Below are 21,917 nucleotides of genomic sequence, written 5' to 3' on the forward strand. Positions count from 1 at the left end.
ATACAGAAATATATACCAAGCTTTTTATGTAGTAAAAGCTCTGAAACATTGAAATAAAAATCTGAATATGGATATACATGCATAATAACAATGTTTCATCTTATATATCCTGTGTCCTAAAAATGTGTAACATTTTTGGACTACTTTGGGACACACTGTTAATGCCCCTTATATGTACATGTGCCCTCTTCCTCACTTGACTCATAGTATGGCCAATGTAATATGTAGTACATCTGCACCTTAGACCATAGACTACTGCATTTTGAAAACAATTAGTGATATGTGGAGATTTAAAACAAATAGCATCTATACTGAACTCAGAATTAGACTCCAATAAACACATGTTGAACTTCCTTTACACTCCCTGGGCATTTGGTCCATCTCATTTTCTATTACAGAATGTACTATACTAAATGTTATATTGATGATATATGTTTTCTTATTCCTGAGGAATTGTTTGAGATGTTAAATGAATTTCTGAGGAGATTGCAGAATAATTATTTTGGACCTTGCTGCACTTCTGATTTTAAGACAGATAAAATATGTTTTTTGGATATTTCTGTTTATATAGTTCATAGTAAAATTCAGACTATATTATATAGAAAACCTACTACAGCAAATACTTTTTTGTTTGCCATTAGTGCCTATGCCCCTCAGATTTTGGACTCCCTTCCCTATGGTGAATTCCTAAGGGCAAAACCTTTCTTCTGAGGATGTGGGATTTCAGAGGGTAACCTCTGCAGTGATTGATATACTTCTTGTGAGAGGTTACCCTGAACAGTTAGTGTGGTCATTTGAAATGGTACTGGATGGTTGTACTAAGGTTTATTGAAATGAAGATTAAGCGCTTTCATCATGAGTGTAACAAGACTTCTTCAGAATTAATCTTCATTTCAATAAACAGGGCTGTTGTGTTTGTACCTTGTCTACTCTGCAGTTTGTGTCTTCAGTGTTGGTTCTTAGTTATTATCCTTGTTGGTTGTACTAAGGTTTATCCAAACAGTAATATGTATAAAAGAAAGAATATTGGAGTCAGAGGTACTGAAGATGTTTGTTTTGTAGTACACGATGCCCCCCTTTGTTGAAGGGTTGGACATTAATTTTACAATGTCATTGGTATATTGCAACCAATGGCAGTATTTTAAATAAAGTTAAACATTTCCTGTATGAAAATAGTTTTATAGTTGAAGTATACTGCATAGAGGTCATAGACCATCAGAGCAAAGGCTCCAAATTCCTGGAATAAAATGTACTCCCAAACCAAGTATCTAACTTGGTTTACCTTAATATTGTCTGAAATGACAATATTGACCATGCTTTGTGCGAACCAAAAGGGTGAATTTTAAACTGTGAAAGTCTCCATAGTTTGAAGATCAGCAAATCGAACAGCAGATTCGCTGATTTTCGAACTACAATGTCGGAGACACATCGTAATGCAGGGAGCAAGCCCCCCATGCACTCCCCACCCCCCCTACTTTTATATACTAACTCCGAGATCGCACTACAGTGGGGAAAGGGTTCATTTCCCAATCCCCACTATAGTGCACTCCCCACCCAACATGTCGAATCTGCAATGAGAGAATGCCAATGTGCATTCACTCATTGCACATTCGGATAATTTTTTTTCGAGGTATTGTCAATTTGGGAACCTCCTTTTGCAAAAAGTGGATTCTCCCAAGTGCATAATGCACTTATGAAGGTAAACCATCAAATTTATTGCTAAAAACAGTTAAAAAACTACTTTGCTTGACATATCGATGTAGCCTGTTCCAGGACCTAGCAATGCCAGGAGATTTAAATTTAATTCTCAAGGCCAGTTTACATTTAGGAACTTTGGAAAGTATAATCACATCCTCTAGATGATTCATTTGTCTGCAGCATATCAGTACTCAGTAAGAACTGTAAGTTTTCATCATAGAGGGCATGGTGTGCTAAACATAATGTACCTTATAGCCAGAGATAAGTTTTGGACATAGACTGAAAATAATCAGAACTGAGCACAATCTGTATTGAATCACTCTGGATTTTTTTGCACTTTGGCTACCGAATCCTGTTTTGAAGCCATTCATACTACTGTGCCAGGGCTGCTCAATCCAGGGATGTTGTTGCCATTAATCTGAGTGCTGTTAGCCAAAACAAGGACAGTTACAAATTGTATATTGACTATAAATACTAAACAAGATTTGGATGCTTAATTAAAGTGCCACTCATATATTTCAATTGTAAATTTATTTATGTATTTATATCTGTTTACCAGGGTAGTGCACTAATCAATATTGTGCAATTTCAGGCTCAGCCCAGATAAAATACAAAACATTTCACAAACAGAAAAAGCAGAAATGTACTCAATAACAGAGTAGTTCAGATTAGTTATATATAAATTGTATATGTGCATTATAATAAGCAAACAGAATGTAATATGCAGTAATTATATTAGTTTCTAAAGTGGGTCAACCTTCAGTAAGTCCGTGAGAGAAGAAGAGAAGTGGAAAAAGAGAAAGGGACACTGTGTTACGTGATATGTCCTATGTTGAAGCAGGAGCATTTGGCTTGGATGAAGAGGTACTTTTTGAATTGCATTCCAAATTTGGAGTGTTATTTTAATTTAGGTTGATTGGGAGAGTTTGGATAATAGAAGGTGCCTGAGAGGAGAATGTATGTGCAGTGCTGTGGAGTTTGGCTGTTGGGGTAATGAGTGTTGGCATGGCTTTTAAGTGATGTCTCAGGTTATATGAGGAGGCTTTTTCATGAAGTTTAGCTGTTAAGGGGAGTAAATGTCTGGTGGTGGAGTAGGTTATAGAGTTGGGGTCCTTGCAGTAGGTTAGCTCTTTGTTTTATGGCTAGCCATTTGGCTTTTTTTAGGGTGACACAATAATGCCCACAGAGGGGTGAGTTTGTATCGAATCAGCAGATGCTGTTGTAGATTGCCTGGAGATTGGTAGTATTTTTCTTAGAGGTGGATGCAAAAATGGATAGTCCATATTCCCACTGAGAGAGGTCAACATTTTTGCTGATGGCTGCTCTGGCTTGTTGAGATAGAAAAGGAAGCTCTTTCTGGCTCAGAAGAGGAGGGAGTTTATTTTTGCTCTCACTCTGTCTATGTGAAAATGGAAGGTTAGTGATTTATCAAGCCATAATCCTAGTTATCTGAAAATGAAATTTGTTTCTATGGTATGGTTGTGTAAATCAAAGATAGCTAAAGATTCAGGTGCACGGTGAATTTTCTGTAAAGTTTCAAAAAGCATAGTTTTTGGTATTAGAGGTGTTGAGAAGTAGTTTTTAGTTTATGAGTCATTCATGGAGCTCATGCAAGTCTGACTGGAGCTGAAAATTAAATGTTTGAGTGAGAGTGACTTGCTCAGTAAATGACCATGTCATTTGCATAGAAGATGAGTGGAGATGGAGGAGGTCACAAGGAAGTTTGTTAATGACTATAGAGAAGCGGAAGGGGCAGGAATGGATCCATGTGATACATCTTTGATAATAGGTACACAGGGTCGGCCTTAGGTCAAGTGGTGCCCTAGGCTAAAGGGCTCCACAGCACCCCCCACACCACCTTGTGCCCTCACCCTCATCTATTTACACCATCCAGATTACTGGAAAAGTGCCCTTGCTAGAGAGGCACCCTAGGCGGGCGCTTAGTTGGCCTATGCCTAAGGCCGACTATGTAGTTACAGATTCTGATTGGGGGATCCTATTTTTAAATGGTTTATAATAGGGTTCAGTGTCTGAAATCATGCGCACATAGTAATTGTCAAATTGTCACAATTATTGCCAACAAGAACCCTACACCCTTGGCAAATCCCAAACCTACCGCATACTATATCTCCAAAATCAACACTTCCCTAAAATCTCTAGATTACTTAAACTCCATCTAAATCAGTGGCTGACCAAAAAACTATAAGTCCTTTATAGACTTTTAGACAAAGCATGAAAACACTGGAAAACAGCTCCAGTTCCAGAACACAAGATGCATTTCACCCAGAGAACTTGCCAGAAAAAAGCCACCAGATGGCATAAAACTAACCTTCTTAGAGAATCTCAATCTCATCTCAAAGTAAACCAGACAAAAATCTGGACCTTGGTTAACAATCAGGACATAGCCCAGCAAATAACTCTCTATATAATGAGACCATTTTCAAGACTCTGGCTTACTGTCTCCCCAAAACTTTTTCAAAAAATTCTTATCACTTCTCATTAACAAACCATCATCTCTATCACCCATGACACAGCTCTCTACCCAGATCCACTGACCTTGCTGTTTACTTCAAAAGAATCAGGCACAAAAATATAGCCAACCTTCAAAACCAAATACTATCTGATGCCCCAGTACATTTCCTTCTGTAAAGAGTACCTCATTCACTGTCTTTCCCATATATTTACTGTCTGCCTAGCCAACTGTATTATTCCAATCTAGTGGAAAACAGGCATTGTCAAGCACATTCAAAAATCATCCAAACCATCAAAGGCAAATTATTTCTGCCCAATCTCCATTCTCGCCACCTTGGAAAATACTTAAAAATCAGATCTACATCCAGCTGACAGAGTACACGAATTATGGTCTGTGCAAAGTACTGTGACATCCTACTTACACCTTTACAAATGACACAGTTACCAGTGTGACCAAAGGTAAACATGCAGGGCCACTTTGCAGGCCTAATTAAAGTATTTGGTACAGTGGAACACCAGTTATTATAGCCCTACAACAGCAAAATAGCTTGAATCTTTCCTTCCATCAGGTTATTTCCAGTGCAGAGTGGACCCACCACCACTTGCACCACTCTCCATAGTAGTACCACAACAATAGTCTCACCTATACTCTTCTCACTTTTTATCAATAAACTCGGCATGTATCCTCCACATGTAACAATATTACTTTATGCAGATGAAACAGCCATATATAGATCCAACTTCTCTCAATGAATGATCAAAATGCAGCTAGAAGCAGACTTCCAAAACCTGTCTGAATGTCTACTTACTGGCAGACTAATTCTAAAAAAACAAAGAAAACTAAAGATATGCTCTTTAGAATTCAACAGATGCTATCCAAGGTACAAAACAACTGGGTAATAACGTTCTCCTGTCAGGAGGCAATATACCCAGTTCAGTATTATAACTACTTCAGTGTCTGATCAGACCCCTACTCTCAACCTACAACAGCACATAGAAAACAACTTCTGGTCCTATAAAATATCTCACTTCCTTTCCCCTGAAGATTTGTCAAGACATCCTTCTCCCCAAATGGAATATGGTGTCACCACCATGGCCATCACATCAAAAATAGTCTCAAAGTTCTGCAAGCTACCTGCAATAACATCTGCAGATTTATCATCCTAGCCCCCCCAAAAATAAATCTACTGCGTCATACTTGATAAAGACAGATTGCTACCTTAGGAACACTGAACCACTCAGCCTGTGGCAGGCCTAGCCTTCAAAACTCACTAACTTTAACTCATTTCCTCCCTGTCAAGGAGACTACATGACAAAACCATCCCCTATAACCTTAGATCCTTCAGCACATACTCCCAACCTTCAAGCCCCTCATTCAGAAATACAGCCCATGGCATGCACCTTCCCCATTCTGACCCAAAAGTCTGAGCTAACATCCCTGTGTACTAATATTAACCCTATCTCTAACATTACCTTATCAAACCCTTTCTCTAACAGTACCACAGCACAAGACAGGCAAATGCACACCTGCACAACACAGTATATTAACAAACACACTTACAAAATGCTAAAACTATCACCTTACCTAGTCCTTACTCTAAACCTAGCTCAGAAACACAGAGATACACACACACACACACACACACACACACACACACACACACACACACACACACACACACACACACACACACACACACACACACACACATTTGCAGACACACCACTTAATCTATTCTCTTATCTAGCCCTAATTTTAACCCTAACTGACAAAACCCTACTAACCTGCAATGCAAACACATCTCACACACCACAAAACATTCTATGATTCAATGTTTAACATTTCCTGATGTCAAGAAAATGAAATATTCAATTTAAAGTTGCATCAGTATACTTTTTGGCAAAATGTACATTTGACAAAGTGTACTGCATCCGTATGAGTAAGCAATGATTCATCAAGTAATTTTTCATTGACTCCTAGATCATCAAATCTGATCCAGCAAAACTCAGCAACAGGCTGTAACATGAGTCTTTTAGGGGTGAAGTGTTCGGCTTTCCCTGCTCCTTACAGCCCACAAGCCAGGATTCAATGGACCTGGCTCAATGATCTGAGAGTCATTGTAACTGAGTTGTTAATGTGCTTGAGAATTGGATTCATGAAATTCACCTTGAAAGCAAAGCTCAGCTGGTGAATTTCCTTAATGTGTGTCAAGAATACATTAACAAAAAACATTATGACTGGTGACCTGATCTTAATTTGTTGTGATATGAGAAATTTTATCTTCTATGATGTACTACAAGTTAAAAAAAAAAGTCTTAGAGCAAGAAGTGCCCAGCAGCTATAATAGCTACCACAACTTTGCATTTCCACACAAACAGTAGACAGAAACAAGTTAGACCTCTTATCTAGCAACAGCTTTAAAAGCTGCTAGACACTTTGCTCTGCCATACTTTAAGTGCTTGTGTGGCAGCGCATTTGTAGCTATAGCAAACCTGTTGCACATGAAGTGTCATGATTATGCTCTGAAATCAGAAACCTACAGTTTTCAAAGCTGTTGCAAACTTTGTGCTGTACACCTATTATATGTTCTCAGAATAGATGTTTCACTTAATTCCACTTTCAAGTTAAATTTATTTATCATTTGTTTACCAGGAAAGTCTGACTTGGAACAAAGCCAATTTTCAGTGGAGGCCGGGCCCAGGAAGAAATGCTCCAGACGCATGTCTTTGTAATGTGGGAGGAAACTGGAGTACCCAGAGAAAACCCACACAAACGTAGGGAGGACATGCAGACTCCACACAGAAGGCACTTCGGCCAAAAATCGAACTGGAGAACCTCTTGCTGTGAGGTGACAAAACTATCGTTGCACCATACACCGTTCAATTTTCTTGACATTAATTTTCATGACGATATAACAACTTGGTTATGATTAGGGACCTGTATGTCTTCTGGCTGTCCAATCATAAAGAAGTTGTTATATATTTTAGAAATTGATGTCAAGAAATTCAGTAAGAGATCCAAGTGAAATGAAGCTGAAGAGGTGAATCCTGACTTCCAGTCTGAGAACATATGATGCATATACAACATAAAAGGTCTTAGAAGCTTTATAAGCAGACTGTAGAGTTCTTATGCAGTTCTGGGGTGCTGCTGTCTGTGTGGTAGTGTGAGCCTTACTCACAACAAGGTTAAGGTTAATGTGTTTGACTCTCATGATAACAAAGAAGATTATGACTGAGTCTTCGATCACAACTAAATTATTTTATGTCTGAGAAATGGATGTCAAGAAATTCATCTCAAAGGTGGAGTGAACTGATGCTCAATAAGTGACTTTTGACCTGTATTTTGAGAACATATATCAAGTTGGTTATGATCACAGAGACCAAATCACAGTTTTCTGCCACAAATGCAGCTTTACCTGCTGCACTTGAGAGAACTGAACATAACATAATTCTTTCCACTATATGGACCTTTGGATCTTTACTGCTGTTGGGTATATATATATATATATATATATATATATATATATATATATATATATATATATAGAGAGAGAGAGAGAGTGAGAAAGTTCTATGAAACACGTAGTGTTGTTGAAGAATTATTTATAATACATACTGTTATAGCTGCTATAATGTGCTACCAGATGCATAGAAAACAGAAAGAAAGAAAAAATGCAGAAGCATAAAGCCTTTTACAGATTTGGAAGCTGTAACACAGTAGCATCTCACAGACTGTGGCAGAAAAAAGCATTATGCATGATCTTTTTTAACAGGTTCAAAGGTTTTATCCATTTGTTGCTACCACACTCAAAAAAGTATGACAGCTTTTGCAGTTGTTTTGACTTCCTGACAGTTTTCTATAGTGGTTTCTATTAATTCCCTAGTGTGAGATTAGGGCATAACACCAGTGCCAGGTACTTAAACTTTTCAAAGCACAGTTTTTACATTAGACAGGTGCCTAACAAAGTTTTCTTCTTTACAGAACTTACAAAATTTCAGGGTACAGTTGTGGTACTCTATGTACATCAAGCTTATTTTAGCTAGATTCTTACTTATGCACCTTGCTATAACAAGACTAATTTTTCTTCAGAGTGTAATCGGTATACTCAATGTATTACATATGTTTACACAAATGCATAATAGAAGAGAAAATATCTTATCTAAAAGGGGGATGTCACATGTAATGTATATGAGTAGTTTATGTAATTGGTGAGTCTGAGATCTGAGACATGTGACCAGGGTTGGGTCTTTAGTCTAAAGTCAAAGAGCTTAAATTGCATCTCTCAGTGGTGTACCTCTATGTGCCACCCTGAGCTGCTTTAGTGACCTCTAATTTCTTTAAAGATTTGACAGTTAATACTATTTTAATCATGAAAATCAAAAACAATAAACAAATTACATCACTTCTATGCGGTGCTTTTAACTCTGAAAATAAGGCAAAAATAGAAAAAAGGTCTTGCTATACTTTATGCTGTTTTGTAAGTTTCTGAAGTCAAAAGTACCGGATGTTGCATTAATAAAAAATGTTAATGATCTAAAATTAAACCATTCAACAGCAATGATAATTGTAGTATAGCTATATTATCTAGGGTAGAGCAGCTACATGTAAAAAAAAATTGTGAAAAAAAATAAGATGGGTCGTGGAATTTTTTAGACATTGCTACAGCAAATAACATGATCCTGCAGAAGAAATAATCAAAAGACTGCAAATGCTTTTTACTGACAATGCTGTTTGTTTTTTTTTCACTATTTTACAGGTTGTTTATGCTCTGAATACCAAGAATGATGAGCATGAGGCCGCACTGCAGGCTATTAAGGATGCACACCATGAAGAGATCCAACACATCATTGAAGAAACAAGAGGGAAACTCTTAGAATACAAAAACAGGGCTGGTGAAGAAACTGACCTACGACAACACATTCAGAACCTGGAAGAAGCCTTAGAGCAGCAAAAAAAACTGAAAGAGAATGCCTTGTTAGATTTTGCTATGTATAAGAAGCAGGTTGAAGAAAGGCAGTTGAAGATAGAAAATGAACATGCTGAAAGGATAATGGCTCTTTCTAAGGAGATGCTTACTATGAAAAAAGACTTTGAAAACAAACTTTGCCACTTTACAGAGCTTCAGCAAACACTGGAACTCAACAAGCAAGCAGCCATGTTGGAGCTGGAGAAGAAAAAACAGGAGTCAGATGAACTTCAAAAACAATGTATTATGCGGAAGAGAGAGAGCATGGATGAAAGAGTTAAACTTGAGGAACAGTGCAAAGCAGAGATGCAGGCATTAATGGAAGTAATAGAAGCTCTAAGGTCTGAGAATCTTAAAATAATTGAGGACTATGAACAGAAATCTAAAAAGATGAAAACTTCATTTGATAAGGAAAAAGAGTCCTTGAAAAAGGCTATACAGCAGTCAATGACAGAGACTCTGAAACAATGGCAAGAGCGAGAAGCTGGCATAAGGAAAAGTATGCAAGCTCAGGAGACAGCTCTGCAACAAAAGGTGAAAAAACTTGAGGCCGATGCAGAAAGTAAACTTCAGAAGATTAATGAATTCAAAAAGCACTGCCAAAAGCTACAATCAAGGATAAAGGTAGGAGAAGTGACCATTTTATAAACAAATATCATTTGATAGTGAACTAGTTCTGTTTAATGTGTCAAAATGAGTAAACTCTATAGCTATATTAATAAGGAAACCAACAGTAATATACTAATGTTTTATTTATTTTTATTTAAGCTAGGTAGACTGGACCAATGTCTCCTTTTTAGCTACACATCCAAACTAGATAATGACAAAAAAACAAAACAAAACAAAATTACAAAACCTGAAGAAGAGTACATACAAAATACAGAGCAATGCATGCAACAACAATATATAGTTCAATTTGCAACCTCACAAACCCACAAGTAAACAGAAGCCCAGTAATAGTTGATATAGATTTTGATCAAGATCCCAAATGTAATTGATCACTTTTATGTACAGCAGTAGACAACATTTGCCAAATGATGATGTGTGTACAGACTGGATTTAAACTTAAAAAAGCTTATGTGCTCCATATAGCCAAGGGTAGAGGTCCTTTGTTTAGAGCCCAAGGAAAGGAAAACTTTGACGAAGCATTCTAGTGTATACAGGTTGGGAGATGAAGATTTAGGCATGAGGAGGATGCTGTGGAAGGTTTGGACAGTGTCCAAGATAGCTTTGTTGAGAAGAGCACACGAGGCATTGTCAGGACTTTTGGCTATAGTTAAGGCTTCAGAATTAGAAAGGGTAACACATTGGTGTTCTGAGTGAAGAGACTTCGCCACAAGCCAACAAGTCTTATTTAAAGGAGACCTGCACCCATAGACTCAAAAAATGTTTATTTCATCATGGTTTGGTGATTCCTGCATTTTAACACCACTCTGGGACTATTTAGAGGTTTTAGATATTTTTATATGCATTTTCTGACTCTGACCACATAGGGTCTGACATCCTGAAATAATTCTGATTGTTTAGTCTGCCTCTAAGTATCCCAGAATGCATTGTTTGTCTCCAAAAAATTGCATCATGTCTGCCACGTTTTCCCTAAAGCTCCTGTCAGTGCACTGATTTTACAGGCATTCACTGCTGTGTTATAGTCACCTACTTTTGGTTAAAATTTTATCCTTTTTCAATGACTACTTCAAACACAAGCAGTGCAAATGGTACAGAGCAGAAATGAAAAGTACATTTTACTGCTCTTTCTTCTTAAAAATCCTAACTTGATTTTTTTTTTGTGAAGGCTGAAATCTAGGTCTTCAAGGTATCTCCCCTCCCCCTTCACACCTACCTTCCCTAGCTGTCAAAGAGATAAGGGTAATTTGACCCATTATCTGCATGTGGTTGACAGCTCACAGCAGGTAACCAGACTAATGTACTGTTTTTTTGTCAGCCTTTCCTTCCTTACAGTGGGAGACTTTTTTTTGTTGCACTCCTCCTGTCAAATTTAGAACCAAGCTCCATAGCACTAGGAATAATCACTGCTTTGCAAAACATCAAACTCCCACTTATTTTTCCTTCCTGTTTGGCTAAATAGCTAACAAATGATACACTATAAACACAAACACACACTTGCCCCTAGCTTGCATTCACACACACACAAACACACACACACACACACACACACACACACACACACACACACACACACACACACACACACTTGCTTGCATTCACACACACACACACACACACACACACACACACACACACACACACACACACACACACACACACACACTTGTCCTTTGCATTCACACACACACACACACACACACACACACACACACACACACACACACACACACACACACACACACACACACACACACACACACACAGTTGCCCCTTTGCTCTACAAAGATGTAAACTTGGATTCAATCCCAGCTATTGCCATGCATGCATGCCCAACAAAGACGACTACTTAGCACTTGCCATTATAGTTTGGTAGAGAGATTTATCATAAAATGATTACTGGCTTCAAAAATGCAGCCTCCCAAATCCCAGAACTGGCAACTCCTTCAAAAGATTTCACATAAATCTGTTATAGACAATCAACAGAAGTGAGACTTTTGTTCACCCTTATGGGGTGTAAGGGGCTGGGCAAGGCAGCTCTGACATCACAATGTGGGAGGTCCACTGGCTCTTCTACAGAGCATGCAAATCAGGCAGTGCTTACGTCACTTTGGGGGAGGAAACGTCCTTGTAACTACAGCAAGAGCTCTGGCAGATGTGACATCATCATTTAAGAGCCAGCTAGAGGATTTTCAACTTGGTTTTCAAGGTGAAAGTAAAACAGTACGGAAAGGTAGCAAGCCTAAGAGGTAAAACAGTTGAGTGGGTTACTTTTTAAATCTGCAGTTCTGATTTTTTGAGGCAGTATCAACTAACAGGGACTGAAAGAGACAGCAAGTTGAGCAATCTGCTTGAATAACCCATTGTTGTCCATTAAAGGGGCAGAAAGCCTGTTGCAGCTGCTATAAGAGCCAGAAATGAAATGGAATGCAATAATCCATAATCAAAAGAAGAATTCCTTTTTCAGTGCTTGTTCTGCCTTCTTGAATTAACTAATATATAATTCTGAGATGTACTGCCAGCATAGTCTTAAGCTTAGTAGCTATGATGTTAATATGGTTCTAAAGTTGAGAGGGTAGTAGAGACAGAACCCAAGGCATTTAAAATGACATACATATAATATATATATATATATATATATATATATATATATATATATATATATATATGGATCCCCTTCAAAACATCGAATAGTCTTAACATCTAAGCTCAGAACATTGAGACCATAACATTTAAAACCCATAACATCTAAAACTCATAACATCGAATTTCATAACATTGAAAACATTGGGCAAGCCCCCCCATGCCCCCACACCCACACACCCTAAATTAAATATGCTAACTCACAGATCACACTACAGTGGGGGAAAAAGTAAATTTCCTAACTACAGAAACATAGTACAAAGTGTGTTTACTACTTTGGTGTTATTTTAGGTGGAGGGGATGTTATTTACATGTGATTTGTAGGTTTTGAAGTTATAATGCAAAGTTTCAATGTTATGAAATTCGATGTTATGAGTTTTAGATGTTATGGGTTTTAGATGCTATGGTCTCAATATTTTGAGCTTCAATGTTATGAACTTTAGATGTTTTGAAGGGGAGCCATATATATAATATATATATATATATATATATATATATATATATATATATATATATATATGTGTGTGTGTGATACTGCTGATGACAGACAACTATTAGCGCTATTACATGGATGTAACGTCGACGTTGTCGATCCGTTGCGTCAGCTGTCGGTGATGGATTTGTCGTTGTTCTCGTGGTAAGTAAATAATTTTCATTATGTGGTATGTCGGCATGAAAACACAGGTAGAAAACTATATATATATATATATATATATATATATATATATATATATATGTGTGTGTGTGTGTGTGTGTTTATATCATAAAAAGTTGAAAACTCAAAAAACGGGAATCACAAATGGTAGAACAAGAAAGAGAAAAATTAAAAAAAATTGAAGGACTAATAAGAGCAAATCATAAGCATTTAATACTTCTCTCCCACTAAAAAAGTCATGCCAATAAATCTCCAGCTACAAAACTGAGATCAAATATCATCTTGGCAGTGGTACTGTTAGGAAAGAATTTTAGTAATGTTATGTGTAGGGTTAGAACAAGGTTATGATTACATGAGTAAAATGGTGTAGGGGGGTTTGTGGGTAAGCAAGTAATGAAAAACAGTTTCAATTGTGCAGTTCATTAACACAACTCTAAATCTGGAACACCCAAACCCCAAGAAACTCTTGTTGTCTTGCAGTTGGTGTAGTTGATTAAGATAATGAGTTGTTGTGAACTGTTTCTAAGCTACTTCCTGTAGTCTACAGTTTGATTATTCATCTTCCTAAAGCATGTCTTTGAGCAAGTCAGTTAATCAGACACTGCTCTGGGGAAACTGGGAAAAATCAAACTAGGCTCATCAGTGATCTACTGGACCACATGCATTTCAATTAGCTATGAAAGAAACTCAGGGGCCCAGGGGAAGGTTATTCTTTTTTTAAAAATAGCTGGCGCCATAAGGTCACCATAGCCCATGAGTCAGACATTATAGACTGAATATCTTCATCAAGCATAATGCACAGGTAAGGAAGTAAAGTATGACCTCAAAGAAACTGAAAAAAATGGCTAGATATTCAAAAGACTAGAAATTAAAGACCAGGGCTTTTCTTTTAGTAGTATTAACCCTGAAGCCCCAAAACCTCCCAAAGAAATGCAACAAAGCAAATAGAGCATCAGCTTGAACTTTTGGATTGGTACTGAGACATCATCACCAAACAATGCTATCTGAAGATGCTGACTAAGGCCACAGACACCTGACACAGAAGACTACAAGATGCTCTGGTTTAATAGGTTCAAATAAATAATAAACAAAATAAGTGACAAAGGACATCCTTGATAGGTGCCAAGTATATTTTGGAGGACAGCCTGCTACCAACCTTGAGTGAGTCAGAGAAGCCTCTTCAAATTTCAGGAAGCATTTAATAAACTGGGGAGGAAAAGCAAAACTGGTAAGTAGAATAAGCAAGCAATTTTAAGGGACCATGTTGAAGGCTTTTTCTTCATTTAAGCTGACATCTGAGAGCCTGGTGCATCAAAAGCGTGTGCATGTTGTTTTATCACTAGCTTATTTAATGAATTTACAGTGGTCATCATCCAATCTACATATAATCTTTTCTAGTCTGTTCACCAAAAAACATAAAAAATAATCTTGTTACAACCCGAAAGTAGTGTGCTAAGAAATTCAAAGTAGAGAATTTTTATCTGTTTTCAGAATAACTGAAATGGCTATACCCTTCTAAGATGATAGAAGTACTCCATCTTTCAAAATAGAGCAAGTCAAAAATATTTCCTCCATTAACACATAAAGCAAAACTGGCAAACTATCTGGGCCTGGTAACTTAGTATTAGTCAGTGCCATTTAACTTCATCTTTTGTAAATACAAGAGCCATTAACATCTGAGCATTCAAGTCAGTTAAAACTGGAAGCATCAGTCCCTCCAAAATCAAAACACATCACCACATCACCCTGTGGTGGGAGAAGTTCTTCAGACAGTGAACATAGCTTCTTATAATAACCTGCAAACCCTTACAAAGATTTCAGCTAACTAGTCCAATGTATCATCAATAATTTTTGAAATGATAATAATATGCTTGTAGTTAACAAAAAACAAAACAAAACAAAACACCAGCGCCATTTTTGGCTGTGGAAATTTGATGGAATTCACAAACTAAAACTATTTGAGTAGTATCCACTGCAAAAGTACTTTCTGTAATAGTTATGTTCACTTTAAAAGTAGTCATCCTAAATTTATGAAAAGGAATATTCCCTAGGGACAACTCATTAAACAATCACGAATGACTGCAGATAAAGTCAATTAACTTTTTCTTTATTCATGGTACACTGCCAAATACTGCCAGGTGCAGGTTCCTATGTCTCCTTTTCTCAAATAAATAGCCATCACACAACAACTCTTGATGATGTACTCACAAGACACAAGACAATGAAGAACCCACCCCCTTCCTTAGCCAGTGTCCCCAACTCCCTTCAATCACCCACCTGTTTATCTTTCCATCTCTTTCTGTTTCACACACACACACACACACACACACACACACACACACACACACACACACACACACACACACACACACACACACAATATTTAACCATAACCACTATCCCCACACACACTGTCCATCACTGATACATGTCACTGTGGCCCTCCCCTTGTGTGCTTATGATGACAACTGTGCCCTGCCCTCAGTACTCTGTTACCAGGGTAGCATGATTCTATGTGCAGTGTGGCTGGTATGTGAATAGTATAGCACAGCCTGGGAGTAGTTTTGCATACATTGTTTTTACTTTTTTATGTATTGCTTATTCTGGCCCATAGTTATGAACCAGACCCTGCCTTTTAGCTAGTACCGCAGCACACTGCACCTGTCTCTTTCAGGCATAGTCATCACCTGCAAAGATATGATAACAGGCAGCTCAAACAAGTAAGATCCTTAGCCAAGTAAAAAAGTCACAAGTCAAAAAACAAAAACTGGCTCAAAGAATATCACAGCAAAATGCTTTATTTTGCATGCCACTTAAGCTTTTGTACTTATGTGCTTTTTCAAGTGCAACACTAAGAAACAGGAAACAAAGCATATATAAATTACTGCATTAATTAAACACTAATTAACCAATGAAAATCAATTTCACTTTGAAAACACATATTATATAACAACATAATCTAAAATTATATAAAAATATATATGTAGACAGATAAATCACATTTCAACACCCCAGATATATAGTAATGTACAATACTTTAACATATTTAAACTACTTAAACTACACTATCTTCTTAAAGATTTAGATTTCAGAACAGGTTTCATACTATAAACCCCATTTAAACCTGGTAAACAGTCAGCCCTAAAAATACATATCCACTTATAGTCTTTCTTTTCTGTTAATAAAATTTCATCACCACCCCATGCACCCATTTTTACAATCTCTATAGCATTACATTTAAATAATCAATTATCACCCATGTTTTTATATGTTTGTAAAATGCATTTGTCTCTATACCTCTATATGTGTAAGATTAGTGTAGTTTTTCTTACATAAAATGCTAGGCATTTTTACATCTAGCTAAATAGATGACATTTATCATATTGCTTGTTAACATATGCATCCAAATTATCTCTCTTCCCTGTTGTAGGATGAATAAATACATTGTCCTCAGCAATGTATTTACAGAAAATGCAATTATGGTCTTATCCACTTTTTACCATCCCTCCTTAAACTACCATTCTGTTCCTTATAACATAGTAGCCTGTTTAATTTCATTGAATTTTTATATGTAAACCCAAGACCATTAGCAATATTAAGTATTTAACCGATTAAATAATTGCAAAATGAACCAGTTATTATAAATATCCTGTACATATGTTATGCGTTTATTATAGGCCAAGGAAATTGGAGTATTAGGTGAAACATCCCTCACACTTAACATCATCAGTTCCCCCACATTCCATTTTCCCAAACATGGGACTCACTTTGCCATTTCTCTCAGCTAAAACTTGTTGCTTTATTTTAGTGGTAAGAGTATCATTGTAACTTTTTGACTTAAACTCTGACTGTAAATTATAGAGCTCAAGGTTACACATATCTTGATTTGTAGCCCTTCTAGAGGTTCTAATCATCTGACCTTGAACTATATTTGAAAAAATATGACTTGGATGCATACTGTTCATATGCAAATGTATAATCTTTCTTAAATCCTTCATATATATGGCAGTCTGAATTTTATATTTGTCAAAATAAAGACGTCTATCTAAAAATAATTTCACATTCAGATAAAGACATCTCAAAGTTAAAAAAAAATCAGTCATAGAATATGTACAATCATAAAATTATTGCAATTTGTGTATACTACCATCCCATAGAAGAAAAAAATGTCATTGACAAAGTGCTTATAAAATAAAATCTTACTCCTAAACATATTCAATTCACCATAACTATATTCAGGTTCCCATTGCGATGCCACCAAATTTGCATAAGTATTAGCTCTAGATATCCAGAGAAACACATAATCCTGAAATAAAAACACATTGCCTTCCAAAACTAAATACAATTCACATATAATATTAATAAATATACTGCTAAAATTATGATGTTTACTCAAAATATCCCTAATAGTTCTACCCTGGATTCATTTGGAATCACAGTAGAAAGAGAATTAATATCCATGTTTGTGAATGGGATATTTATAGTCTATGAATCTAGTAAAATTTTTGGAGGTAAGAACTTAGATCAAGCTGAGCAGGATGCACTTAATAATGGAGATATAATTATAAAAATACAGATGAGGGGGAAGCAGTCATCCTTATTGATAAATCTGATTTTATTATAGCAAACAGGTGACTGCTGAATGATTTTAGATTGAATAATAATATAATTAGTGTGTTAGATCTCAAGTGCATTGTTGCTAGGGTTAAGTATGGAATTTCTATATGAATATGAATGCTTACATTACAAATGGATTATTATCATTTTTTTATGTGGAACAACCAATGACACCTATGCCTTATGGCCTTCCAAAAATACATAAGGATGCTATTTATCCACCAGTTAGACCAATTGTTTCTTCATAAGGATGGGTTAACAAACCAATTTCTATGTTTTTAGAATGTGTCTTGAAGCTTTTCCTTACTAATATAATTAGTTATGTCAAGGACAGTGATGATTTTGTAATCCAGCTATATAGGTAGTAATCTGAGAATGAATTTTTTTGAAACAAAATTTTTCTTACACTGGACATTGATGGTGAGGTAAATGTGGTCCAACCAAAAGAAAGGACATAGTATACACAAATATGGAGGGACATTGTAGCAGGGGAGAAAGTAGAAATTGTGGAATACTATGAGTTGCAATAGAAGAGAAGTGGATTATATATATATATATATATATATATATATATATATATATATATATATATATATAATATATAGTAGGGAATGGATAGGGTAGATATTGAAACAGGCAGCAGGTATGAGTTTATAAGTTGAAGAGGTTAGAAGAATAAGCAACCAATGTTTTCTGAGATGAATGTAATAATGCAACCATGGGAGTTAGGTCACATGGCCTTTGTTTTGACATGTGCACTTAGATTGTTCAGTTGGGTATCATTTGAACTGACATTTGAATAGTTTAGAGTCTCTGATTTCTGTAAGATCGGTTGGCAAAGACTGCCACAGTTATGGAGAAAGAACAGAGAAGCTATGGTCTGTGGAGTTATGTAAGAAGGACCATTAGAAGACTTATGTCTTAAGTTGTAGTGTAGGTTGTATATAGTTATTCTCACAGTTAGAGGGATTGGTGTGTCTTGGTGTAGGACTTTAAAGAGAAGAGAGCCAAGAAGAAGTTTTGCTGTGCCTTGAATGGGAAGCCAGTTTGCTTTTACAGCCAAACAGCTGTATTGCATGATGCACAGCAGGGAAACCTTTTTAGTAAGCGATATGTTGTACACCTTTCTAATTATGACTTCCCTGTTGTAATGTATTTATTTATTTAACACTGGGAAATTGTGACTGGGACAGAGCCCGTTTTCAGTGGAGGCCTAGGGAGAAATGCTCCGGATGCATGTCTTTGGAATGTGGGAGGAAATCAGAGCACCCAGAGGAAACCCATGTGACTGTAGCAAAGACATGCAGACTTTGTACAGAAGGTACCCCAGCCATGTATCCCACTGTCATGACTATGAGTGAGTCTTGAAAATGGTTCAGCCATTAGGCATGAAGGCAAAGCTTTGCTCATTACCATACTATGTTAATGAGGGAATGTAGTGTGGTGTGAGATCTCACTGGCTATGTGGACGGGGTGCATTATGTCTGAGTAAGGTAGCAGGTTTTTGTGTACCATAGGAAACTCCTTTATCAGTAGGAATGTTTCTACTAAACAATGGAGATTTTTTTTTATCCACTGGGAACTAACACTCTGCTCAACATTGTATGTTGAACAGCACATTAGTAGAGAAGGGGGACTGCAGAAGAACACCATTGTATGGTGCATGGATGTAGTCCCATATGTTACTCCATTGGGACCAGCTGGTCCACCAGTGGTGCTACCTTCATGAATTGTGTACAATCAGAGGGTGTTGTTTACACATATAATTCCCTAGGTTTTTAGGTGAGTAGTAAGTTTGGGGGCCATTTTAAATCTAGCCAGTTTCCCTTTTGGTGCTTGGATTAACCTATCCCATTTGTTGGTAGATTGGCTTTACCCATCCTATGGTCGATAATTATATATTACCCCTAGTGTGAATAACTGGGTTCATACCATAGATATCTTGAGGGGACCCATGCATGGGATAAAGCATTTAAGGGCTGCCTCTGCCCATTAGTAGCAGAGGAGGAGGTAGTCCTGGGGTATATTTTCTATCACCCATCCATAAATCCAAGTTGAGCTTGAACATGGACAGGAATGAGTTTTCATTTACATGGATGGTGAGTCTGTTCCAGAGCAGTGGCATCCCCTGTGAGACATATCTGTCTCTCTCTTCCATTCTGTTGATGTTGCAGAAGAGGTTTAGATCCCTGGACTTAGTATTTCTGATGCTATTTGACTTGTTGATGTGCAGTAAGTCCATCATTCTGAGTCCAAGAATGTCTTGTATGTCAGACACAGATTATCTCTTAGCAGTCAGTAGGATACTGAGTGCAGTGATAGGGCTTTGAGGCAGTCCATGTAGGACATGTTGTTTAAAACTTGTATCCTTTTAGTGAATCCCAAACAACTGAATCAACTCTTAGGGGCATGCTGTCAATGTAGTAGGTCCCTGGGATAGATGACATCCTAAAGGATGTAATAATGCATTTTTTGGCATTTAGTTTCAGTCCATGATTCTAACTTTTTCTCTGCAGAATTTGGAGTAATCATGGGGGGATAATTTTTGATATTGGCTTCTACTTCAGAGAAGTAGATGCCAAACAAGAGAGATTTCAGCAATGAGCCCTGGTGGACTCAACTGTTGATTGGTCTATTTGTGGAGGTAGCTACCCATATTTTGATCACCTAGGTTAAAAAAAATCAGCTGTCAGCTGCTGGTTAGGAATTTCATTTAGCTTTCTATTTTTTTTAGTATATTATGCTGAGGGCTTGCTCAAGCTTTGACCAGGTCGAGGTATGTGGTGGGCATCCATTTTACCTTCATCCATTGCTTTGGTGGCCTTTTCAAAGAAGATCACCAGGTTGAGTAAGTGTGCCTACCCTTGATGAATCCAAACTGAGATGAGTCCAGTGTTTGGAGGTTCCCTATGTCCTGACTTATTAGTTCCATAATAAATATTTCCATGGCTTTGCATATGAGTCTGGACAAACTTGTGGGTCTGTAATTGCCAGTGTCTGTGGAAGGTCCTCCTTTATGCATGGGAGTGATTGTAACTGTTCTTCATTCACTTTCTACAAAACCTGTATGGAGGCTGAGATTGAACAGTGTTATTGGGGGCGGGGTGGCCAAATCTTGCATCATTCTATTTAAGATGCATCCGGGGATATTGTCGGCTCCATTGATGTAATAGTATTATCTTCTGATAGTGCTATCAGGACTTGGTCTTGTGTGATGGATGCAGATGAATCAGTTTTGGGTATATCTTGTAGGACAGACAGAGGGGAGAGAAGGGTAAAGTTTGTTCTGAATTTATTGGACAGTAGGTTGTCTTCAGCTTAGTGCACTGCTGTGTTGTGCTTCTGATATTATGAACGCAACTAAAAATGCCTTGTGATTGTCTTTGGCTTGGGTGGGTATTTTAGCCTCAAACTTGTCTTTGATGGATTTTATTAAGCTCTTGAGTTATTTGTTTATTTCAGTGATAAGGGCTGTTTTAGTGTGGGAATTAATCTTCTTACTTTTGGTCAAAATTCTCTTTCTTTTATTTTAAGGCTTGTTGACATTATGGTTCCACCAAGAGGGTTTGTAATGGGGTTTGCTCTGTGCCTGTTCCTACAAGGTACAGCTTCATCTATGCAGCTGTTTACATGCTGATATAGTGTGGTGATATATGTTTCTGTATAGTCAGCAGAGTTAAATGTGTTTGGTAGGGATATGAAGATTGCCAATGTATCACTTAGGGCTAGGTAGTTTGTTCATAGGTTCATAGGTCAGTGCTAAACTAACAGCCCTTGTGGGCCATTTTAAGCCTAGCCAATTATCCTATATGAGAATAAAACCATGTACCTTGTGTTTTTAAGGTAAAGACCCTACCCATTATGCCAACCCCAACCCTTTCTCTTAGAGAAATTACAAAAGATACCTTGCATGGAAGAGGTCCCTGGTTTTAATTTTGTTTTGAAGGAGTTGGCTTTATGGTCAGACCTAACAAACGATGAAGATATATTAGCAAGGACAAGATTCAAGATGTTGTTCCCCTTTGTGGGTTGTTGTTCTTCTTTCGGCTTTTCCTGGTTAGGGGTCGCCACAGCAGAACTCTGGTCCGCTAATGATTGGCAGTAGATTTTTATGGTGCCAAGGTGCCAGCTCGATGCCCAACCTTCAATGAAGGCACACCCATTTACGCATGTCTTTCGAACGCCACTCGACTGCGGGGAGGACATGCAGACTCGACACAGAAGGCGCTCCAGCCGATAAT

At 37.3% G+C, this 21,917-nt stretch overlaps 1 protein-coding gene across 1 annotated transcript in view; it reads left to right on the forward strand.

Annotated features, from left to right (window-relative positions):
- The window catches only part of FAM184B (family with sequence similarity 184 member B), a 908,731-nt gene that overhangs the window by 290,669 nt on the left and 596,145 nt on the right, over nucleotides 1–21,917 (forward strand). The window contains exon 2 of the mRNA XM_044063450.1: nucleotides 8,928–9,761. Within this exon, the coding sequence (XP_043919385.1) occupies nucleotides 8,928–9,761 (834 nt within the window). The remainder of the gene's footprint in view (nucleotides 1–8,927; nucleotides 9,762–21,917) is intronic.

This window comes from Protopterus annectens, chromosome 2.part1, assembly GCF_019279795.1.
Source record: "Protopterus annectens isolate FY-2018-M chromosome 2.part1, PAN1.0, whole genome shotgun sequence".
Taxonomy (NCBI): domain Eukaryota; kingdom Metazoa; phylum Chordata; order Ceratodontiformes; family Protopteridae; genus Protopterus; species Protopterus annectens.